This window comes from Podarcis raffonei, chromosome 1 (genome assembly GCF_027172205.1).
Source record: "Podarcis raffonei isolate rPodRaf1 chromosome 1, rPodRaf1.pri, whole genome shotgun sequence".
Lineage (NCBI taxonomy): Eukaryota > Metazoa > Chordata > Lepidosauria > Squamata > Lacertidae > Podarcis > Podarcis raffonei.
In genome coordinates, this window is record NC_070602.1 from 106,000,486 (window position 1) to 106,017,983 (window position 17,498).

General features: G+C 39.7%; 1 protein-coding gene across 4 annotated transcripts in view; it reads left to right on the forward strand.

Annotated features, from left to right (window-relative positions):
• TANC1 (tetratricopeptide repeat, ankyrin repeat and coiled-coil containing 1) overlaps positions 1 to 17,498 on the forward strand; it is a 127,120-nt gene that overhangs the window by 40,698 nt on the left and 68,924 nt on the right. For 3 of the 4 annotated variants that reach the window (XM_053407574.1, XM_053407573.1, XM_053407580.1), the window contains exon 2: positions 5,311 to 5,392. The exons of the other annotated variant lie outside the window; for it this stretch is intronic. In XM_053407574.1, coding sequence (XP_053263549.1) covers positions 5,332 to 5,392 — 61 coding nt within the window. In that variant the 5' untranslated portion in view covers positions 5,311 to 5,331. The remainder of the gene's footprint in view (positions 1 to 5,310; positions 5,393 to 17,498) is intronic. 4 annotated transcript variants of the gene reach the window in all.

Sequence of the window (17,498 nt, forward strand, 5' to 3'; positions counted from 1 at the left end):
ATGCTGTTTGAGAACTGAAGCATGAGATTGAAGTACCAAGGATATCTCCGTAGGAGAAATTGCTTCAAACTGAGTGAGAGTGCAAAGGAGTTTGGGGAAATACAGTTCTTTTTTGTGGTGTTCAGAACACTTATTTATTCAAGAAAAAGTCTAAGCCTGTAGATACAGCAATAAAATATACAAAACATACTATTAATATAGTTACGCTCTGGGGAGCAGTTAGCTATGGGGGGAAGAAGAAACTTTCAGTGGTGGTAGTGGGTCATGATGATGGGGGAATAGTTTGGTACAGTGGAACCTTGGTTGTCAAACGTAATCCGTTCCGGAAGACCGTTTGACCTCCAAAACGTTTGACAACCGAGTTTCCACTGTACTAAGAATTTGGAGTATAAAAGCTATTCGAAATGAGGGCAGCTTTGCCCTAGTTGGAACACTTCTAAGGTTTGGCATTTCTGAAGGAGACAGTTCTCTTCCTAACAGCAAAGGACTGCTGCAAGTTGTAGAATTACAACTCTCATCAGCACCATCCAGCACACCGGGTTGGCAGAGTATGATTTTTCACAGCAGGAAAACAAACGATAGAAGTGAAACCTGGAGAAAAAAAGGGGCGCTTGGGATGAGAGACCATTTTAAATGTTCAGAGCACCAATAAGTACACCCCTGCTTTCTAATTTAACTTTTAGCTTCTGCCTAGCATAATTTTACACTCCTTTAAAAAACACCAAAATATTTATTATGGTATGCATTTTGAAACAGTGGTGTTACTATCCTATTGTTTATATTAAACTCTCAATATATATTTGTTCTCCCTCCAAGTTTTCTTTATTTGGGCATCTTCTTTTTTCAGTGCTTCGTTCTGAGCTGTCATCTGCTATTTCAAAGTCACCTTCCAAGTGTGCACACTGCATAGAATACCAATTAATTATTCACCACATGTCCTGATCTCACAGCAGATCAGTTAATATTTCCATGCTAAACTATAAATCACTGCCCCATTCAGTTCCAAAATATCCTTACTGTAGATGCTATTTATTGCCAAAGATTTTTCTACCAATAGAGCACATCCATCATGCCCATAATTTTGGACCTGTGGTAAATTAATAGTAAAAGGAAAGATGGGAAATAATATCCTGTGTGTGCATTTTAAAGGGCTGCTGATACGGTACATGATATATCATTACAGATCCAGTTGGTTTGCTCCTCCTGCTTCAAATTTTCCAGACATTAGGACATGCCCTCTTGGCATCCCATTTCTTTTCAGATATGATTATTGGAAGTTTGATGTTCATAAAGTCTCTTTATTGCTTTATGCTTTGCAGTTGCTCCTCTCCTTTCTATCAGTAGCATTGGAAGACAAAAAGCTAACCTGTAGGCCATCTTTAATCTTCCTTTTTTCTTCCAGTCTGATTCATAACCCAAGAACAACCATAAGTCTTTCATTTTGCTTTTCTGTATACCATGTAATTCATTGGCAAGACCCTGTGGTTTTGACTGTACCAATTGCATACTAATAGTTTCCATCCATCTATCTATCTATCTATCTAGCTATCATCTGTCTATCTATCTATCTATATCTAATCATCTATCTATCATCTATCTATCTATCTATCTATCTATCTATCTATCTATCTATCTATCTACCTACGGTAATATATATAGTGTTACAGATTGTTACAGATTTTGGCTGAAACAAATTAGAACTGAACACCAGCAAGTCAACAGGAAAATGTTTTACAAGGCAATTGGTTGCAATTTGTGTAGGTTTCTGCATTATTTGCAGTTCTAAGGTCATCAGTCCAGCTATTTTTCCACAAAGCACAAAACTTCCCCTTGTTTACTTTTGGATGATTAAGGGCTTGCGGTCGCTCCCTTTCACTTCTGGTTTTCATGATGCAATGCTAAATCCATCTGGGAAGATTTACCCGGGATTTTTGCACAAGTCGCTGTTTTGGATGGTGCCACCCACACTGATCCTTCTAATCTCCAGTCTGCCATTTGAACTAGCAGGGAGTAACACTGGGACTGGTACAGTTCACCTGATACCTGAAAAATCCTCTGGAAGCATGTGAAAAATTTGTAATGGAGGCGGGAGGCTCTATCAGCTCAAACCTGCAAATGCTGTTTGAGAGATGAAGGAAATCGTTAGGAGCAAATCTACTTTTCTGAGGGAGGACAGTGTACTGCCTTGGGTTCATATTGCACAGTGCAAAAGTAAAACTTAGGGTGCTTTTGCCTTTGCACATGATAATCCTTTCCAAATCTGCTCAGAAGTAAATCCTGTTGAATTCAGTAGGCTTACTGACTCCCAAGTAAATGAGGTTAGGATTGCAGGCTAAATGTTCTTTTGTACCTGGTAGACATCCTTAAAAAAACAAAAACACAGAATATGCATTTTGGCTGTTGTAGGGGTTGTATTCAGATTACAGATGTGGGAAAATGCAAAGACTGACTTAAAAGTGCTGTCTTGTGAAAAGGGCCTTGGGTTTCCCCCTAAAATTAGAACCATGCAGTCTCAAATGTTGTTCAGGAGCATGGAAAAGAGAACAATGGGGATTAAGAATGCAGTGTTTGCAAGAGGAAGTAGCAACAATGAAGGCTTCTAGTAGTTTTGGCTGGAATGTAAGAGATGTAAATCACAGCTGTCTCATGAACTTACAGTACTTGCACAGCTGTGGGACTTTGAAAACATCAAAGAAGCCTGCTGCTACTTTGGGCAGAGAACATATGCACTGCACTACATGGAACAATTTGGTCTTCTCTTGTAATTTAGAATTATAATATATATAATATGAGTTCTGCAAACATATAATTGTAAGACAAAAAGTACATTAAGAATACTAAGGTTGGCAAACACCCATAGGAGGGTACATGCATATGCATTTTTAAATGTGTGTCTTAGCCAATGTATAGGTGACTCCTGAGGCATAATGGAATGTATGTCCTTTTTCTACTCCTTTTGTTCACTGGCTTTTCTGGGCAACACATGGGTGGAATTCTTCTGTGGTAAATAACTAATGCCAGCCTAGTTGAGATTCAAGGTCAAGGTCTCTTCTTCTTACTAGACATTATTTCCACCCCCCAATATTTTCCCTATGAAGAAGAAGGGGAGTTTGGATTTGATGTCCCGCTTTATCACTACCCTAAGGAGTCTCAAAGCGGCTAACAATCTCCTTTCCCTTCCTCCCCCACAACAAACACTGTGAGGTGAGTGAGGCTGAGAGACTTCAGAGAAGTGGGACTAGCCCAAGGTCACCCAGCAGCTGCATGTGGAGGAGCGTGGAAGTGAACCCAGTTCATGAGTCTATTGCTCTTAACCACTACACCACACTGGCAGCACAGCTTTAGCCATGTGCTGTCTTCTCTGTATGGCAAAACAGTCTCGCCTCCCCGCATGTTGGTTTTACCCACTTTTAATATCTTGGCTTCAGAGAAAATTGATTATTTGAGTAACGATGGCATGGTTGCAGATTTTGTGCCCACCAGATGTTGTGGCGCATTCATTTTTTGTTTTTTTGCAGCAATACTACGGATTTTGTGAATAGTGGTACCCCGCAAGACGAACGCCTCGGAAAACGAAAAACTCGCTAGACGAAGGAGTTTTTCGTTTTCTTAGCCGCTTCGCAAGACGCATTTCCCTATGGGCTTGCTTTGCAAAAGGAAGCTTCCCCTCTGTCCCCGGACCTGTTTTAAAGCAAGGGGCGGCGGGGAGAAGATCGCTTCTCCCCTTTGCCAGCCCCGCAATCTCCGGGGACAGAGGGGAAGGTGCGCGCGCCTTCCCCTCTCTCCCCGGACCCCTTTTGAACCAAGGGGCGGCAACGGGGAGAAGCGATTCTCCCTGCTGCCCCTTCCCTTGCTTTAAACAGGTCCGGGGACAGAGGGGAAGGCGCGCGCACCTTCCCCTCTGTCCCCGGAGATTGCGGGGCAGGCAACGGGGAGAAGCAATCTTCTCCCCGCTGCCCCTTGCTTTAAAACAGGTCCGGGGACAGAGGGGAAGGTGCGCGGCGCTTCCCCTCTGTCCCCGGACGGTCTCCATAGGAACGCATTGATTGATTTTCAATGCATTCCTATGGGAAACCGTGCTTCGCAAGACGAAAAACTCGCAAGAAGAAAAAACTTGCGGAACGAATTAATTTCGTCTTGCGAGGCACCACTGTACTCATGAATGTAAGGCACTCATTTTATTAAACATGCTTAAGAGTGAAAGTTTTAATAAATGCTTGGACATTTTCGTTAAATCCTATGTCTTTCTACATTCTGAGAGGAGATAAGCACTCTTTATTTTGATGTCTTGAATAGCAACCATGGTGTTGCTATTCACTCCACCCCAGGTCTAAAGACTTAGAGATATGAAGAATTTATACAGGACAGGACCTTGTTAAAAGTCTGTAGGTTAGAGAAGTGTGAACACTCATAGCCCTGGCATAGTTGCTGCCCAAAGAAAAGTGAAATGTTGTAAATGAGGGCAGGCTAAAGTGGATTGAAGGGGGAAGAAGTGAGCAAGGCAAGAGATTTGTAAAAGCTACATGGAAAAAATGGGCAGAACTTGGCTCAGTTGAGCTATGTAAAATACCACAGGCTTGGAAATGGCAGCTCTTAAGATTTCAAACAGGGAAGAAAGCATGTACTCACTTTAAAGCTCCAAATTTAAACAAAAGAAGATTCCCAAGGTGTCAAAACTAGTTCAAAACCAGCCAGGGACCACTCCTATGCAGGACTTTCATTCAGATGATGCAAGTAGTTACATATTTGGTAAGAATCTAGAATCGTTCCCCCCCCAAAGTATATATTTTTTAAAGTATCCTTACCTAATACAGGCTGCATTTTAGTTCTGTTTTTCACCAGGAGTTCTAAAGCACACAAGCATTTTCTTTCAATCTTCCAGTGTCTCAAATCAGATTTCTTTCAATTTATGGTAGCTACTGTGGTGGTATAACTTATCTCCCCCTCCTCTTGAACTCTGGTCAAAAACCAGACATGTTTGTGCCAGAGTGCCTAACGGTAACTTATCCAGGTTTAGCCTCGTAACCTTAATTATATGTGGAATGTAGAGAATGTTGTGTGCTGTTTTTCTTTATAACAGGACAGTAAACCCCTAGTCACTTGGTATTAAAACATTCCTTGCAGCTTCACTGTTTGGTTTTACTAATGCAACATGGTTGTGTAAAGTAAAAGTGATCCCAGAACATGTTTTGAATTAATATTTTGTTATACAGGTTCATTTTGAATGTGACATGCAAAAATTGCACACACTGGCATTGTGTCTGGGTGTATATGCACAGTCATTTAGAACTTTCTGTTTCCCTTCTTTAGGAAAAAAAGAACAGTGTTAAAATGTTAAAAGCCGTTTTGAAGAAAAGCAGAGATGGTGGAAAGGCAAACAAGAAGGAATCTGGTAGGTATATTTAAATGTTGGTGAGCTACCAATTTTAATTACTGTGTGATTCCAAAAATACCTGCAGGGTTGGATTGAGAAATGTTGGGCAGATCCACACCATACATTAAAGACATCCAATGCACATTCAAAGCATGTACCTACCCCCAAAGACTCAACTCATGGAAACTGTAGTTTCCCTGCACATAGCTACAGTTCCCAGCACCCATAACAAGCCAGAGTTCCCAGGATTCTTTGTGGGAAGCCATGTGTTTAAAATGTGTGTTGCGTGTGCTTTAAACATACGGTGTGGATCTGCCTACTGTCTGCTCCATTATAGCACTACTTACCTTCTGCTCCTCCCATTTCCTCAGTTTATGTCTTGGTTTCTACTTTAATGGATGATCCATTTGATGGTGGGAGATTGTTTCTGATCTCCACTTCATAAGTGTTACTGTGCCAGTAATGAACTCTGTTTAAGTGACTTAGAGAAAGTAGAAGGGAGTGGTAGGAGAACAAATGCTCTGTTATATCTCAGGCTATACGTACCTTGCTTATGATATAGCACTATGGTGGCAGGATTCAGCTTCATAAGAATCGCCACTTCTATAATAAATGTAAAAATTGTCTCGGTTTTACATCTGTGAAAGTAGGCTTGAATGTACATGCCCAGTAGGCTAGTTCAGACACCCCCATGACCAACGGGAATGAACTGCACCCAGCAGTTATTTATTTTTTGGGAAATAGATTTGATATCATTTTCAACAAACCCAAACGTAATACAAAAACTCTGTAGTGGTACACAGTCATACAATGGCACCAAGTTTCAAAGGAAAGAAATTACATTGCAGTTATTGTGTCATTCAGTGCTGCAGGATCAAGTCTTTGCATTATGTGCTCCCCCTCTTCTCCCTTCCTCTGCAGTGACTATGAGGAGGAGACTGGGCACATTTGCTTTCCATTTTTGATTAACTACAGCTGTGTGTCTGACATACTCTGGCAATCTTAACCATTGTTTGTTTGAAACAAGCCAACCTCATGACCCATTATTTGAGAGGGGAAGGAGGTGTGTAAACCTGAGGTTTACTCCAGCTTTTTCCCATCACAAAGAACCATACTTCATCATAGCGCCCAAAGCCAGCTCCATGTTCACCAACATTGCAGGCAAAGAAGTATTTGCATTTATGGGAATTGGTTTCAGTGCTGTTTGTGGCTTCTTGCAGAAGCAGGAAAATTATGCACAACAGATTCATGTTTCCTTAATGTACACACTTTATAGACAGTACACAGAATTCAGGTTTGCTTAATAGCAGCATTTGAGTTACTTTGCCACAGAATTTTGGCACCAGTGCAGATTGCAAAGCAACCTGATTATGTCTAAAATGTCAAATAACAATTAAGATAGGAAGTCCCATGATTATGAGTCATAGGGAGAGCTCTTCTGCAGGTTACAGAAAGCAGCACATGTGAAATGTTCAGCATAGACGAAATATTTGTGCAAGACCTTTCCAGGCAGAATATCTCTTAACATCAGATTTCAAGCTTTGGGAGTGTTAATGCTTTAAATTTTTGACAACTTTCCTAAGTTTCAAGGGGTGCAAATAAACAAATGTGAGCAAATGTGTTGTAGCGGTTAACACATGGGTAGGCAAACTAAGGCCCGGGGGGTGGATCCGGCCCAATTGCCTTCTAAATCCGGCCCGCGGATGGTCCGGGAATCAGCATGTTTTTACATGAGTAGAATGTGTGCTTTTATTTAAAATGCATTTCTGGATTATTTGTGGGGCATAGGAATTTGTTCATTTTTACTTTCAAAATATAGTCCGGCCCCCCACAAGGTCTGAGGGATGGTGAACCGGCCCCCTGCTGAAAAAGTTTGCTGACCCCTGGGTTAGTGTGTCAGATTAGGGTGGGAGAGAATCCCACTCACTCATGAAACTCACAGGGAGTGAGGGCATGGGTCAGTTTCTGTATCTAACCTACCTCACAGAACTATTGTGAAGGTAAAATGTGGTGCATGGTTAGGGGTTGCTGAGCCGCTTGGAGGAAGAATGGGATAAAAATGTAATACATAATTCTCATATGGTTCTAAAAGCCAAATCGTGTTTTACAGACATATGCTTATAGAATGATACCATTCAAATTCAAATAGACTAAGAAAGTTAGATGTAATTATGAGAATACACTAATTTAACACTTAGATGCACAGGATATCTTAGTTAAAGTTACTGTCCTTATCACTTAGCAAAGGGATAGTGGACATGCTGCCTTCAAGACTCTGGGACTGCCAACTCTCATTAGCCCCACCCAGCTTGGCCAATGGTGAGGGCACCACTGGAGCACTTCCATTTTGACTACCTCTACTTATTAAATGAAAGTATTAACCGAGAATTTATTAATTTTAAAGTCAAAAGTCAAAGCACACTTGTCTTTTAATTACCCCAGAAACAAGGCATAAAATAACTGGACCACATATATCAAGGTCCAGCATTCAGCTGCTTTTTAAAGAAGTCCGTTCATAGAATTTATTGTCCAATGCTTGCCATGATCATTCCCCTTTAAACCACAGTAGCTGCTCATAATTTGCTTGGCAGCCCCTCACAGCTGTCTCTGGGATCCTCAAATGATTTAAAACAAAAAAATGAAAATGAAATGAACGGTGATGTCAATTTCTAATCTCATCGTGGCCTCCTGACCTTTATATGGGCGTAGGTCAAATATTACTTCCGCCCACTGTGGCTAAAAGTGTTGTCAGAGCAGGTGTGTAACCTACGCCTTGCATTTCTCTCTGAGAGGGAGTAGCTCATCTAACCGACAAGTCTGAAGTTCATTTCGGAACATAAATCATTTTGTCTCTAATTTCCATCTTGGTTTTTAGCAAAGCGAGTTACAGTTGCTAAGGCTAGCTATTCTGAGAACTCTGAAATATCTTCCATAAGTAAGAGATTCCCCCTTTCTTAAACACGGTAATCTCATACTTGAATAAAATTGCCTAAGATCATGATACTGGTCTCATTAATAAAGTGGTTTACATAAGATCCGGTTTTTCAAACACAATGGTACCTCGGGTTAAGAACTTAATTCGTTCTGGAGGTCCGTTCTTAACCCGAAACCTAAGGTACCGCTTTAGCAAATGGGGGCTCCCGCTGCCGCCACGCGATTTCTGTTGTCATCCTGAAGCAAAGTTCTTAACCCGAGGTACTATTTCTGGGTTAGCGGAGTCTTTAACCTGAAGCGTCTGTAACCTGAGGTACCACTGTAATTTAAATTATCAATTCTTAATTGTTACTTGGCTAATATTTATGGGATTTGCTAATTACCAGACCACCAGACTTAAAAGAATTTTATCATTTATCAGGGAGTTCCAAAAACTATTTTTAAAATGTCTTTTTAATTGGTAATCATGTCATGCTTATTGCCATGTTATAAGCATGACGATTGTGGTGCTTCATTGATTTCAGGTGTAGTATGCACTCATGTCTATGGACCCAACTATTGTTGGAGTAGATACCCTAAAATAAATGGCAAACTCCACTTTTCCCTGCATTTACCAAAGGGGCAGCTGAAGACTGGTATCTCACTACATTGCCAGTTCCATTGCCTCTGGCTATCTGCAAAAATATAAGGGTTTGGGGAGAGAAAATGAGTGCTGTTTTTCTTGGAGATCATCACTTGTTCTTAGCAAGTCCCTGAGCAAAACAGGAACCCAGTCCACCCAAACCTCCTAAACAAAACTCCTCCTTGCTGTAGCTGTTTTTTTCAATAATGAGTACCAAAGAGGAAGTAAAAGCATAGGTATTAGTGACAATTGCATCCTTAGAATAGAAAAGAGAGTGGATGAATTGCTGCCGAAATAGAATTTAATTAATAAATTTTAGTGGGAAATGAGTACAGTCATGGGTAGGCAAACTAAGGCCCGGGGGCCGGATCCGGCCCAGTCGCCTTCTAAATCCAGCCCGGGAATCAGCGTGCTTTTATTTAAAATGCATCTCTGGGTTATTTGTGGGGCATAGGAATTCATCCCCCCCCAAAAAAAATATAGTCCGGCCCCCCACAAGTGGACCGGCCCCCTGCTGAAAAAGTTTGCTGACCCCTGAGTACAGTGGTTGTGGTCGGGAGAGGGTTTTAGATCAAATGGTGCAATGGCGTCTTTTGAACTGTTGGTAGTATAGCTGACTAAGAATAGATGTGTGCATTTAACATTTACACCTCAAGCGAGCTTTTGCTCTTCTGGTCCATGGGATATGTTATGTACAGTGGTACCTTGGTAGTCGAACAGCTTGGCTCCCAAACAAATCGGCTCCTGAACGCTGCAAACCCAGGAGTGTGTGTTCCGGTTTGCGAATGTATTTCGGAAGCGGAACGTCCGATGCCGCTTTTGTGGCTTCTGATTGAGTGCAGGAAGCTCCTGCAGCCAATCAGAAGCCATGCCTTGGTTTTCAAACGGTTTCAGGAGTCAAACAGACTCATGGAACGGATTAAAAGAACCAAGGTACCACTGTATTTTGTTTTCTCATTTTATATTTTTATGTTGTAAGCTGCCCAATGATCTTTGGAAGAAGGACAGTATATAAATTTAAATGATATACTAATAGAAATCACCATCATTATCATCATCTCTAAAGAAAAAAATATAATCCATGCAAGGGCTACTGTGGAGCTAGGCTGGAGAGGGACAGCTTATCACTGAGGAGGTAGAAAGGGAAATTTACCTTTTGCCAGACAGAGTTAGGATGGTGGAACAGGGAGGTCTATGAAAGTGTCAGCAATCATCTCTTGCATTAGCTGTTCTTTTTCTACAGGCTCTTCCCTCATATATCTGTTGTCAGGCAGGCATCTGGGGGAGAGCATCACAACAAACTAGGATTAAACCAGTTTGCAACTGCCAAATAACCAGTCAATGCATACCAAGATTCACACATCAGCTTCAAACCATAGTTTCGGATCTTGGTTTGTTGGTCTCAAACAACCGTAGCTGGTTAACTAAGACAGATTTGATGTACTGTATAGGTATGCCATACTAGGGACGTGGGTGGCGCTGTGGGTTAAACCACAGAGCCTAGGACTTGCCGATCAGAAGGTTGGCGGTTTGAATCCCCACAACGGGTTGAGCTCCCGTTGCTCGGTCCCTGCTCCTGCCAACCTAGCAGTTCGAAAGCACATCAAAGTGCAAGTAAATAAATAGGTACCACTCTGGCGGGAAGGTAAATGGCGTTTTCGTGCGCTGCTCTGGTTCACCAGAAGCGGCTTAGTCATGCTGGCCACATGACCCGGAAGCTGTACGCCGGCTCCCTCGGCCAATAAAGCAAGATGAGTGCCGCAACCCCAGAGTCGGTCACAATTGGACCTAATGGTCAGGGGCTCCCTTAACCTTTTTATAGGTATGCCATGGTTTAGTGTTGTGTTCAAACCCAGGCATTGTATCTTAGTCTGAGACTTCTAATTTGAAACATAGATGTGACCTTTGCATGTCTTTGAAGCTATCTGATTAAATACAGGTATTTGGACATGGTTGCCAACTAAGGCAATAGTTGTAAGTGTTTCCATGATATGCTTTCAATGCTTTTTGATAAGCCTTAGTTTTCAAAATCACAAAATAGATTTTGACATCTTAAGGCTTAATAGGCTAATGCCATTGGTGATTTTGTTTTGCTTTGTAGGCCTTCTCAGATAAACTTTGAATTTTAAGTGAAAAGAACTTTCTGGCATGAAAAGTTCAGATCTGTTAGTTTTAAATGTTGAACTTGGGCTGGAATCTTTTCAAGTTACAGTTTGACTTTTGGTCATTCTTCTAAATACATTCCTCAACAGAAGATGCTTTGTTTCATACTGAATATATGGGTCTGTTTCTGATTTATTCTGTGCTGCTGTGCCCATTTTTCTGTGGTTCTTGGTTAGTATAAAAGAGTTCAGTACAGTGGCATTTCTGCTGAGCAGTAGGTATTTTGTGTGGAATTACAGTTTCTAGGGAATATTTTTAACTCCAATGAGATCTTTAAGTATCAACACTAGTGTTTTATATTTAAATGAACCATAGGCATTATTTACTTCAGAATGGCCTAATAATTATAGGTAGGTAGCCGTGCTGGTCTGCCGTAGTCAAATTTTTTTTAAAAAAATCCTTCCAGTAGCACCTTAGAGACCAACTAAGTTTGTTATTGGTATGAGCTTTTCTGTGGTATCTGAAGAAGTGTGCATGCACACGAAAGCTCATACCAATAATAAACTTTGTTGGTCTCTGAAGTGCTACTGGAAGGCCTAATAATTGATACTGTTGCAAAATTATGGCATTGGATCCAGAGACATTTTGCATCAGTGAGAAGACTTCTGCTTGCGCAAGACAGGACAAGCCAAAATTCTCCCAATTTTTCCATTCCTCTGCTACCCACTTTGCTCCATCACATTTGACCCTCAAAAGTGCCTTTTCAGGGGATATAGGGAGCCCTATTGCGCAAGACAAGTCTCAGAGTTCTATCTTTGTGTTGTCTTTCACTTAGAACAGAGCTTTCCAAACTGTGTGTTGCAACACGTTAGTGTATCAGCTGCAGTGTGTTAGTGTTGTTTTTCTAACTAGAGGCCAATGCCATTTGTCTTTGAACCAGCATATAGCTACTGTAATTACAAAAAATCACCATATTGTTGGAGTGAACTATTTACGTCCATTCTTAAGACACCATTCCTTGATCATTCTTTTCTAGCGACCCCATTTTTCTTCTAAGTTTGTCATGATTTTGTTTTAACAATTGCATGTTTTCAGTTTCTGACATCTTTAGTCTTAGATATGCACAGATCCAATTTTTGTTCCTTACGTTCCACTGAAAATTCACCGCTTAAGATTTCTAATTATAATCTTTTCCCTAAATGATAGGGCTGCTGTTCTGTTGTTATCCTTTAGTTTTCCACTGCTTTCTCTATGTTTGATCACTTTGTTCTTTTATTTGATCATCCTTTTGTTTGTTTTTTAAGTGCTGTCCTTCCTTGGTTTAATTCTTAATGCTTTCTTTGAAGTTCCTGTTAGTGGATTTTTATCTTCTTTCTCTTGATCAGTTGGTGTCACCATTAGATTATGTTCTTGGTCATCATCTTTGTGCATTTCACCCTTTCTCCACTTTCGCTAAAATTATTGTTTCATTTGGTTTTCAGTATCACATTATGTAGATAACATCAGGACTTAGCAAGCAGATGTATCCCTTACTTTTACCTATGGTTCTTTCAAATATTTCTAACTTTACTGCTGCAGTTCTTATAATAACATTAAATGTTTCCTTACTTAGACAAAATAAGACTGAGTTTCTACTTTTACTTCCCAGATATCTACACTATTCTTGTTTTGTTTTGTTTTTAAAACAATACCATATTATAATAGCTTGGGTGCTACCTTTGATTTTTGTGACTTTTTAATCAACTCCTATAATCTTCCATGGGGTCGCGAAGAGTCGGAAACGACTAAACAACAACAACAAATAATCTTCCATCTACTTCTTTCTGTTGGGTTGAAAAAACCCTTTCGTTTATGTTCTTCCATTAACTTATACATATTTTGCTTGCTAGCATTCTGGTTTCCCATCCTTGCCCCTAGTTTTTTCCTTGAATTCGTCTACGCATTTGATTCAACCTTACAACTTCCTCTGTGTTTTTGCTTTAGGGAGTGACTGGGCAACAGATCATATGTTTTGTGTGTGGAAGCTGGCAGGTTCAATTCCTGACATTTCCACTTAAGGTGATCTGGTAGCAGATGAAGGGAAACATCTTTGAGTTAGTTGCTGGAGAGCTGTTGTCAGTCTGAGAAAAAAAATATACTGGTGTCAATGGATTCATGGTCTGACTTAGTATGCAATAATAACTAGGTAGGCTGAGCCCACGTTTAAAATCCCTGCCGGTACCCCTCCTCCCAAATTCTTCCTGAGGATAGGAATCACTTAATATATGTGCCTGTTCAATGACTTTGATCTGCGGTACTCATAATGTCCATTCAGCATTAAGGGAAAGAGAATAAATGATTGAAATATAAGTTATAATGCAAAAGAAATGAAATGGCTGTTTCGGCAGCAGATAAAGGAATACAACAGAATGGGAAATTGAATAATGTAAATTTTTGTGTAAAAAATATATATGATAAAATATATATCATTAAAAATACTGTCCATTCAGCATTGTGACGAGTTGTTACACTAGTGTAGCAGCACCTGTGCACTGGAATTCCCTATTGGCATTAGCAGGCATTCTCACTATGTAGTTTTAGATGTCTGCTGAAAACTCTTCTGTTTCAACAAGCCTACTGAGATGCATGATTTAATTACTTACATGTGTTTTAAATTTTTATAGCTTTTCATCTTTGTTTTTTATGGTGATGGGCAGTTTCCAGCCCAAGGATTTCTACTTTTGCAACAGAACTTCCCTCCTCTCCTTTCCTGTGCACATCCTACCCCGCCCCCCAGTCTGCTCCAGAGGGTTGTGGGGAGAACCCTATGTCAGATTTAGGGTGGGGGAGAGGGAAGTTCCATTGCACAAGCAGAAATTCTTGTGCTTTAGCTGTACACTGCTTGAATAATTTTTAAAAATGAAGCTGATTATACATTTTCTAACTAAAGAGAACAAATTAACCTCAAACGTCACAGTGAATGGAAACATTTGGTTGTGGCAAATTCTAGCTGCTGCATCTGTGGAAGAGAGCTTTCTGGACTTTGCATATAGCTTTTTTTTAAAAAAAATGCACACGGACAGTTAGTGTGCACATCATGAGCATTGAAGTGCGTTAAATGATTTGGCCACTGTTTCTGCATTCTTGTACAGTGGTACCTTGGTTTAAGAACAGCTTAGTTTATGAACAACGTGGATTAAGAAGTTTGTGAAGTTTGCCTTGGAAGCAGAACATGTTGAGTGTGTTCCATGTGTAAACTGAGTCCCCCACTGCTATGGGAAAGCACACCTTGGTTTAAGAACACTTTGTTTTAAGAACAGACTTCCGGAATGGATTAAGTTCATAAACCAAGGTACCACTGTACATATGTCAGATATAGTTAGATAGATAGAAGATAAATATTCTTAAATAACATCATGGTTTTTATTAAAAAAGAATCTCACAGGAAGGATGTATTTCCTAACGTCTTGCTGGGAGTACTGAACTGAATGTTTTGTCTTTCTTTCATTATATGGTTTGTGTTTAATGGATCTCATAAAAAGGAAGGACATAGTTTTTCCTTCTGTTATTCAGTGGTATAAATAAATGTTGCTTAGTCCTGCCTTTAGCTATGCATGCATGGACATATATTGCTTTACAATATATGGCTTTCTCTTAATTATAGCATTTGGAGATGTGTTGTACTACAGGTCAAGATAGATGATGTGCATCCTTACACATGTCTAATAACTGATGCCTTAATAATTGTGTGTGTTTCTTAGACTTTTTTTTAGACACTGCCCTTCATCTGTAGGTCTCAGGGTGGTTCTCAGCATCAAAGTACAAGACAAAAATACATAATAAAACAAGGACAAAAGCAAAACAAAAGAATAACACCCCTCCCAAAAGAAAAAAAAAACACATTCAAAAGGGTATAGGATGTTAATTAGCCAAAGGCCTGGTTGAAGAGGAGCATTTCTGCCTGGTTCCTAAAGGGGTATCATGAAGGCACCAGCTTAAACTCCCCACGGAGAGCATTCCACAAATCGGGAAGGCCCATTCTCATGTTGCCACCCTTCAGATTTCTCATGGCAGGAGCACACACAGCAGTGCTTCAGATGATGATCACAGTGTCTGGGTAGGTTCATATGGAAAGCGGTATTGTGGTCCTTAACGGTTTAAGGCTTCAAAGATCAAAATCAGCACTTTGAATTGGGCCCAGAAACTAATTTGTAGCCAGTGCTTTACAGGTGACACTGTATTGTGCTCATACACACTGCTAAAATCATGGGTGTTTTGCTTTCGTTGCTGCTAGAATTTAAGCCATGATTTGGTTTGGCACTTCATTCTTCACCTTTTAAACCATAGTTAAGTTTAACTGTTATTTAAAGTGACATGCAGATGAAGGCAAAGTAGCTAATAACGTTAACTTCTCTAGCACAATAGTTTTGTATCTTCCCTTCCCCTCCACTTCATAGCTATGTGGGGCAGAGGTAGGTAACTGAAGTAAAATTTAAATCCACAAGCTTCACAACTACATTTGTCTGCTTTAACTTCATGGCTGCTGTGTCCCAGTTTCATATTGCTCTTAGGCTCCTTCCATCTTATTTTATCTTGAGCACATAATGCTCTTGTATAGATTCTTATCATGAATCCTATATAGGTTGGACATTGTGTGCATTACTGTAAATTGGATTCCCACTTTGAAGGTTAGAAGAACTGGAATCATAGAATCATGTAGACGTTGCATTTCGAGTTGCATGTTACCGAACATTTTTTTAATGTCCTTAACTTGAGAGCAGCATTCAGGTCTTGTATACAGTGGTGAATTTTAAGCTGTTGTCTTCATCATGTTTGATTTTCATATACTACAGAGGCTCTAAGAGTTTCTCATGTTGCTTATCCCTTTTTCAATTGATGGATTAGATACGGGATTCGAGTTCTGTTTTCAAGCTTGTATGTCTTACAGAATGATTATTTGTAGTATCATTATACTGTCTCTCTTTAAAAGATGTTAATCTGATTAAGCCCTTTAGCTGCATCCGATTTGCCATTGGGAATTCAGTTACATTTTCAAGACATGCCCCTTCTTTAGAGCCATCACTGGTTCACTGGTTATGCTGGATGCCAGAGATAAAATGGTGAAAGTATAGACAATCAGAAGTTAACAGAAAGCAAGATTGCATGGAGTTTATTTGATATTGCTGGAATATCAAGGTGCTCCAGGATTGAGAGGTGGTGTTTTATCAGATTTATAGGTCAGTGGTTTTTAAAGAATATTGTAGCATAAAGGAGTTATATGAAAATTTATATTTGCGAATATTCAAATGGATTTACAGTATGTTAGGCACTTCATAATTACTTTATTACAGATAAATAATTGACTGAATAAGCGTGTACATAAAATACAACAAATATGTATTTCAGTGTACGGTCAGTTGTGGGAGAGCTATATTTATTCAGAGGATCAATAATAGCTAAATCAGGCTTCTAGTTCTCTCTTAAATACTCCGTTATTTTCTGTTTTTAGTCATCTCTATTACTAATGGTTGTTTATGATCAAGAAACTTCTTAATTTATTAATACATTTCTTAATACATGTAAGTATTAACAGATCACTATCACTTAAAATAAATTCAAATAGCATATTAAATCAGAATTTGACATTCACTCTTGGTCTCAGCACTTCAGGTTATTGACTTATGTTATGAAACTCTGAAGCATAGTTTAGACAATTGTCACTAAACAATAGTCTAGATGAGCCCCAGGTTTGTGTGTTCTCCTTTCTATCCCTTCATGCATGCAAAGGAAAGAGTCACAGTTTCACTTTTGACTAAGCCACAGTTTCCTGTTACGTATGAATTCTGGTAACTGTGGCTTATTTTAACTCCTAGATAGTTTGTTTTATCAAACTAAAATAGGGATGTGGAACCTGAGGCCCTTCATATGTGACCAAGGCAGCAGTCCAACAACATCTGGAGGGCCACAGGTTCGCCATCCCTCAGCTAAATTTAAAACACACCATGGATGCCTAAGTTTTATATAATGGAGCATTGTGGCTTAATTAAAAGTAGAAGTGGAGGATTTGCTCTCCTTTTGCATGTGAACTGACAGGAGATAAAAGTGATACAAGTGGACAGTCTGTGCCAAGGCTCACTCTGGCTTAGTTGCAATAATTATATTGGGCTTAATTTTTTTGCGTCTTGGTTGGTATATCTTGGTTACTCATTTTGCATTAACTGAATTCATAATACTTCAGAGTATGTGTAGATAATTCAGACATCAACTCTTGCTGTTTATTTTGTAGCTACCAAAGCCTTTGACTCCTTGAGCAGGTTGTTATTATGCATGCTTCTTATAAAGCAATCTCTGTGTTAATACATTTAACACCACTTATCTTTTAGGTTAATGGGACTCTGTGCCAGATAGTAAGTGACTGATCTGAAATACTTTCAGGCATAAACAAAAATTAAGTAGAAGATCAGGAGAATCTTTATTTGTACCAAT